Below are 7500 nucleotides of genomic sequence, written 5' to 3'. Positions count from 1 at the left end.
AGAGAGAGGGGGCCCAGAATTGGGTCCTCATTACATTGTATCTATGGGGCTGGGGGGCCCTTTCAGATAACTTTGTCCTGGGCCCGGCCAAAGCTGTCAGCGCCCCTGTTGAGGAGCACGACTTGCAAGTCGTTGCACCTCAGAGTGGAGTGCACTGGCATGAAATAAACACACCTTTTCATGATGCCTGTGTCTGTGCAGAGGTATCAGCAGGGAGTTTGGCTTCAGAATCTTCAGTCCAGGAAGCTTATCACATATTTGTTGCAACCATTTGCAAAACCAGATGATTCTAATTAGCAGTAATTCTTAATGGTCTGGCTCCCCCATCCTTATTTGTTATGAAGCTGTTATTATCATGTTAAGTCTCAGGCTATGCCATACTCTATAACTGTGATGAGTGTCTGTCAACTTCCCTCCTGTAGTTCAGGAACTGCATGCTGACGACAGTGTGCTGTGGCAAGAACCCGTTTGGTGACGATGAGGTGACCACCACCACGGCCTCCACCAAGACCCAGTCGTCTACAGTCTCCACCAGTCAGGTGGCACCTGCCTAAGGACCCCCCCTCTCTATCCTACCCCAGATCCCTCTATCCTACTTTCCTTGTTCCTATATCCAACCCCTTCCTATGGCCCTCTCCTATCCTACCCCTTACCTCACTATCCCATGCAGGGCACTGAAATTAACACCTGCCAACAGGCCAAATGCTGGTGAAATTTCAGTTTGGCTGCTGGTAAAGACCAACTTACTAGCCACTTTGACCCATTAGTGATGGGTCAGATCACTAGCTATTTTGGCTGGTGATGAAAAAAAGTTAATTCAGATCCCTGACCCCATCCCAGTACCACTCCATTTACCCTACTTACCCAGGCCCCCTATCCTAAACCTCCCCCAGGCCCCTACTCAGTGCTTCTTGGGGCCCGCCTTCAAGACATCAAGTGGCCCTTTCCACTGGCTGGCTGCTCATTCCAGCACACTCTCATGCCCACCATCACCTCACCACCAGAACATGTGGCAGTCTGTACAGTAGATCATTTTTGTTTTTTCGTAACACTGGTGATGAATGCAAAGGAATTGAGCAACATGGCGTGACGTTAAGTTACCATACCTACAATCAGCAGATGCTTTTATCCATTTGACTCCATAGGGCACCCTGCCCACTACAGGAAGTGATACACAGACCAAAGCAATGCAAGCAGTCATAAGCCATCTTGAATGCTATACCAGAGAGTGGAGTGAATTTCACCTGGCAGCAGCAAATCACATTGACGACAGTCTGTTCCAGATCGATTTGATTCGCCACCATCAATCACCATCTGTACAGTGTACAGTACACACAGATTTAGCCGTCTAAATGGAACAAAGAACCTCTCTACTCTGGTCTCTTGGCAGCGCTGTGTGCGCTCTACTCCGCCATTCGCTTGCATGTATCACCAGCGTTACTGTTTGTTTTATTCAGTGGCCCTGTTTAAGATGACTAATAAGGCAGGGGAAGTTGCTGAAGTGGACTAAAAGCGTCTTAATGATATAGAGAGTGTGCTTTTTTCAGGTTAAACCTGTACGACTACTGTGAAAAAAATCTGCTAAGACATCACTTAGCTAAACACAAGACCTTACACTTGGAGAACATTTGTCAAACAGAAAACCAACGTTTCGCAAAAGAACAGGCGCAGGCACAAACTCAAGGGAGTACATGAATACACTCACTCATCAACACTTTTGTGAGTTGATGACATCCCACATTGTTTCAGGAGATAGTCCCCAAAGGAAGCGTCTATTTATTTGGAAATGTTATTTGTTACTGAAGAAGACATAGCTGAAGGCAGCAGAATGTTTCTAGATTTAGATCAATCCCTGAGGAACGGCCAACGCACACACCTCGTACTCTCACAAAGTCATCCAGGCACACAGACGCATACAGTACACACATGCTAACCAGTGCACAGAAACACTTATGTGCACAACAAGCAGGGTTGTGTACACACACACACACACACACACACTACAAACTACAGACATGAACAAGTGGGCATATTTTCACACACACCCACTACACTAACACACATGTACACACGCATGCACGCATGCACACAGACACACAATAGGTAGTGTGGTGTGAATGCTGTGCCTGATTTGTTCTGGCAGGGTTGACTGCGTCATAGTGGATGCATGCAATTTAGCCCTTCAGCATTCAAAACTCTATCATTTTAGTCGAATGCAAATCCCAAAAGAAATCCACACCTCAGTGGGAGAGACGATTGTTTTTTTTTGTGTGTGTCGTGCGTGATTGTTGTAAATATTTAAAAAGTTATATATGTATGTCCAGCAGTTTGAAAAATGACATAAATAATAATACAAAAACATTACAAACGATGTCATTGAATCATTCAATAGGATTCATTCATTCAGAAATACATGTTCATGTCTTTTTCATGGTTTGAATTGAAAAAAAGGACAGGAAAAATAAAACAAGGAGGCAGCGTAGATTCAGGCTTTTTATGCATGACATTGTCTCTAGTAATCAAAAAAGAATTAAAACTTCATAGTAGTTGTATTTAATAAAATTTCCCTCTTTCTTTAAAGAAGCATTCATTTGTACACTAGATATTACATTAACACATTGCCTAGTTACAGGTTATCACCAAACAGATCCTTAAAGGTACTAAAAAAGCCCTCCACAATCCACAAACACACGCACACATCCACACACACACATCCACAACTACACACATATGCTTGCAACACACACACACACACACACACACACACACACACACACACACACACACACACACACACACACACACACACACACACACACACACACACACACACACACACACACACACACACACACACACACACACACACACACACACACACACAGTCTCCCATGGGCTAACATATGGGCCTATACCAGAGCAGATGAGGAACCGTACGCACGCACACACACAAGCGCACACACACACGCACAAACACACACACTCCCCCCTTGTCTTTTCCTAACCAGCAAGCAAAGCATGATGGGATTTGTATGCAATAGAGCAGAGAAGGCATATCTTAACTTTGAAGCACCATAAAAGAAAAAAAAATCACCTTTTGGACAATCAGACCTGAGAACAGTGCAGACTACAATGAAAAGGTTGAGGGGAGGTTCCATTTTTTGTCTTTTATTTTCACTAAAAATACGACTCCCCTTTTTTCCTATTGACAGAAGAGTCGCCCCCGCCCTCTGTAAGACATAAATATTCTGTAAGGACAGTAAAATGTTCAGTCCAGTGCATCAACAGCTCTCCGAGCAGGTCAGTGCTAAAACAAGGCTGAGGAACCACAGGTTCCAGCGCCACCAGCCCCCCACACTCACTTCCAACCCTCCCTACTGCACCATAGATATACTTCTTTATGGTACTTACTGCATGTACATAATCTATCATAGATCTCATCACTAGATGCCGCTTTGGCCATTCCTATGTATTGGAACGAATGGCTCCAGTCAGATCGCCGCCATGTTTAGTCGGTATTATGCTGCCATCAAGCGTGACAAAACGATACACACATTACCTTGTAGGTGGCAGTAACATCATGAAAAACATATAATACCCGCCCAATATGGCGGCTCCCGGGGTTGGGCCAAGCCAAGAGGCAAAAGACGGCATCTAGTGTTCATATCTATGCAAATCTAAGATCCCCACCATAGATATCTTTCTGGTTTCTCTATATAGATACCACAGACATCTCTCTATGGTTACTGCATGTACATCTACCTACGATCCCCACCGTAGATATCTATGTATGGCTTTTTCTATGTAGATACCATAGATATCTGCCATATCAATCAATGGTTAATGCACATATATATAGACCATAGAGCCCTATATGGTGACAGTAAATAGATATCTATGGTCCCTACAAATTAGCCCACGTCAGCAGGGAACATTGTGAGCGTATGCGTGTGGAAGGACAGTGTGAAGTATGTTCACGTCGTCACCTATACACGCACGCACAACAGAAATAAGAGATGAGAAGAGCGAGAGAGAGAGAGAGAGAAAGATGAGAGATGAGTCTTCATGGTCTTCATCTCTCTCCGGTTCCCCTTGTCCTGTCTTGTCAGTCCATTCCATTCAATCCCAATCTGTGACCTCGTCCAGTATCGTCCAACCACATTCCATGGCTTTTCCCATTCTCCCACCCTGGTTGGTTCGCCACCCTTGATCGCCCCGCCCCCTCCCCGACCCGTCGTTTGGACCAAAGTCTCATTAAGCAGGAAGTTCTGAACCCCAGTGACTGGCACGGTGTTGGCACGGAGGCACGTGATTGGCCAGTCCTGTTCAGGCCTCACTGCTGCACTCGTAGATGTTGTCCTCCACCAGGGCGATGACCTGCTCGAACTTATGGTGCAGCTGGGTGCGGCGAGCCGTGGGGTTGGAGTCCAGAGCATTCACCACCTGGAGAGGAGAGGAGACGAGAGGAGAGAGGAGAGGAGAGGAGAGGAGAGGAGAGAAGAGAAGAGAAGAGAAGAGAAGAGAAGAGAAGAGAAGAGAACAGAAGAGAGGAGAAGAGAAGAGAAGAGAGAAGAGAAGAAAGGGGGTTAGAGGAGAATGGCTGAACAAGTTTGTGTGAGGAATGAGGGGCTGGAAAAGAAAGGAATGGCTAATAGACAAATGAAAGAGGACAAGGAGTGCTCTTTAGAGGTCTTTCAAACACCCACATATTCTTCTGCTTTCAGAGCTAAACTTCCGTGTCCCTCATCGCTCATGCAGGGAAGAGGGAGAGAGAGAGAGAGAGAGAGAGAGAGAGAGAGAGAGAGAGAGAGAGAGAGAGAGAGAGAGAGAGAGAGAGAGAGGGAGAGGGAGAGAGAGAGAGAGAGAGAGAGAGAGAGGGGCAGCACGAGCTAGTGAGCACGTCTTTCACACTTGGTGCCCCCACTAAAAAGCTCTCTGATTCCTCTTCCCCTGCTGGTGTTATGGTACCCGCATGCGGCCTGCCTTTCAGCCTTTCCAGAATCACACACACACACACGCACAAGCACACACGCACGCACGCACGCACGCACGCACGCACGCACGCACGCACGCACGCACGCACGCACGCACGCACGCACGCACGCACAAGCACACACACACACACACACACACACACACACACACACACACACACACACACACACTCACACACACACACACAGCAATCAGGCATCCTTTCATGGGGTACACAGTCTGCTTACCACTCGTTCACCACATTCTTACCAGCCAGCAGTGTGCGTGTGTGTTTGTTTTCATGTGTATACTTGTGTGATGTGCGTGTGCGCGCATGTGTGCGTGCGTGCGTGCGTGCGCATGTGTGTATGTCTACAGCAAATGTGCTGCATATGCCTGGCAGGAACCCAAAGTTGGCTGTGTGGCTGTGACCTGTCTTCTTTAAAACACAACATACCCCTGGCCAGAGACAGAACCACATGTTAGCCCAATCCTAACCCAAACCAGGAGCATCATGACCAAATCAACACCACCTCCACCACCACCACCTCCTCCGTCAAAACCACAGCTTCCCTCTCAGCAACAGCTGACCACCCTCTCACATCTCCTTCATGAGTACGGCCTGAAAGCTCTCCTTTAACCCAGTAATAGTTGAAACAACTACGGTCTGCATTGCTGGGGGGTTTTTCTAGACCTGTTAGGTCTGAATGGGTTAAAGGGGATGCTTGCCATGTTTGAAGTGAAACTCCATTGGTAAAGGTGATTGGTGTATTAGCAGTTGACAACAATAGAGCGAACCTGGCAGGATCATGACTGCTGAGAGACTACTGTGGCAGCCAAATGTGCGCAAGTACCTTTGGGCAAGCATGTGACCTTGTACCTTTGAAGAAACTTAACACCTCTTTTCAGCCCACTTTACAACATGGCCACGGCTTAAAACCTAAACCACCCTAAACCCACTGATACATTGATACCCTAACCCTAAAACCTCCCTAAACCAATTGAATTACTGATACATTGACCAAACCCTAAAACCACCCTAAACCCATTGATTAACTGATTCATGGCCCTAACCCTAAACCACACCAGATCCATCACCAGAGCCCACAACCAAGACCAGCTTCACCACGGCAGCTTCCCTTTCAGAGTCAGCTCACCCTCTCACAGCACAGCATCTCCTTCACATGTCCGGTCAGAAAGCTCCCCTTTCATCTGACCGGAGCGTGTTGGATGGAAGATCTCAGAGAAGTGAAAGTGGAAAAAGGAGAAGTAAAGGGGTTGCTCCGTGGGTTGCTGAGGAGTGTGTGTGTGTGTGTGTGTGCGTGCGTGCGTGCGTGCGTGTGTGTGTGTGTGTGTGTGTGTGTGTGTGTGTGTGTGTGTGTGTGTGTGTGTGTGTGTGTGTGTGTGTGTGTGTGTGTGTGTGTGTGTGCGTGTGTGCGTGCGTGCGTGCGTGTGTGTGTGGCTGGGGGAATAAGGGCTGCTTGTTATTATCGGCCTGCGATCTGGCCCTGATGAAAGGAGACATTTGTGTTTCTGTTTGATGTGGCCCCCAGCTTCTGCCTGCCCCACCACACACACGGCACAGCACAGCACAACACACCACACGACAACAAAACACAACACACACACACACACACACACACACACACACACACACACACACACACACACACACACACACACACACACACACACACACACACACACACACACACACACACACACACCAACCATGACTGAGCCTGGTCTGACTCAGCCCTAGCAGCTGGGCCATGCAGGCATGACGGAGAGAGAAGAGAGAGGGGAAGGGAAGAGAAGAGAAGTGAGGGAAGCGGAGTGGAGTGGAGTGGAGTGGAGTGGAGTGGATTGGAAAGAAAGGGGGGGACTGGCAGAGAGAGAGGCAGGCTGGAGAGGCAAGGCAATGCCAGCTAACACGTGCTGTGGAGACTGAGGAATGGCACTCATTGCACCCAGTTATGGAATCATATGTCCTGCGTAAGTGGGGAGCTTAGTCATGCTCTCATCAGCATCAGCAGGATTCTACACCTCTGATGTCTCATGAGGTCTCACATGGGGCATAGAGAGAGGAACCCTAGAGCAACAGACTTTTCATTTGTGCCCATAAATGCATAAATACCCACAGACTATCTACAGTGGAAGTGGGTGCACTCTTACATACGTATATGTAATTACAACACTAGTGGTATGATGTTACCACTATTATCTAGTCCTAGAAGCTCAACTGTGTCTCTGAATATACAGTACTGTCATATATCCAGGTCATGGGGGTCAAAGGCGTTATACCATTGAGAGTAGAGAGAGAGAGGTTCCATTGGCCCATTGTTTCCGGGTTCTATTATTGGGGGGGGGGGGGGATCCCCCTTTAGGCAGACCTAGGCAGATCTAAGGACTGTTCTATTCAATGATAGGAGCATTATGACACGCCCCTTTAGGCAGACCGGAAGCTGGTCACGTTAGGTGCCCATAGCAACCTATTATGTTGGCATATCTCTATATACTTAAAGA

At 47.5% G+C, this 7500-nt stretch overlaps 2 protein-coding genes across 2 annotated transcripts in view; one reads left to right on the top strand and one right to left on the bottom strand.

The window, feature by feature from the left end:
- Positions 1-554, top strand: part of LOC134466750 (rhodopsin-like) — a 6388-nt gene extending 5834 nt beyond the window's left edge. Inside the window, exon 5 of the mRNA XM_063220623.1 lies at positions 423-554. Coding sequence (XP_063076693.1) covers positions 423-554 — 132 coding nt within the window. The remainder of the gene's footprint in view (positions 1-422) is intronic.
- Positions 555-2466: 1912 nt separating this feature from the next.
- The window catches only part of plxnd1 (plexin D1), a 132333-nt gene continuing 127299 nt past the window's right edge, over positions 2467-7500 (bottom strand). Inside the window, exon 36 of the mRNA XM_063220614.1 lies at positions 2467-4443. Coding sequence (XP_063076684.1) covers positions 4327-4443 — 117 coding nt within the window. The 3' untranslated portion in view covers positions 2467-4326. The remainder of the gene's footprint in view (positions 4444-7500) is intronic.

This window comes from Engraulis encrasicolus, chromosome 2 (assembly GCF_034702125.1).
Source record: "Engraulis encrasicolus isolate BLACKSEA-1 chromosome 2, IST_EnEncr_1.0, whole genome shotgun sequence".
Classification (NCBI taxonomy): Eukaryota; Metazoa; Chordata; class Actinopteri; order Clupeiformes; family Engraulidae; genus Engraulis; species Engraulis encrasicolus.
The sequence above is the reverse complement of the archived record's forward strand: the minus strand, read 5'-3'. Positions and strand labels throughout refer to the sequence as shown.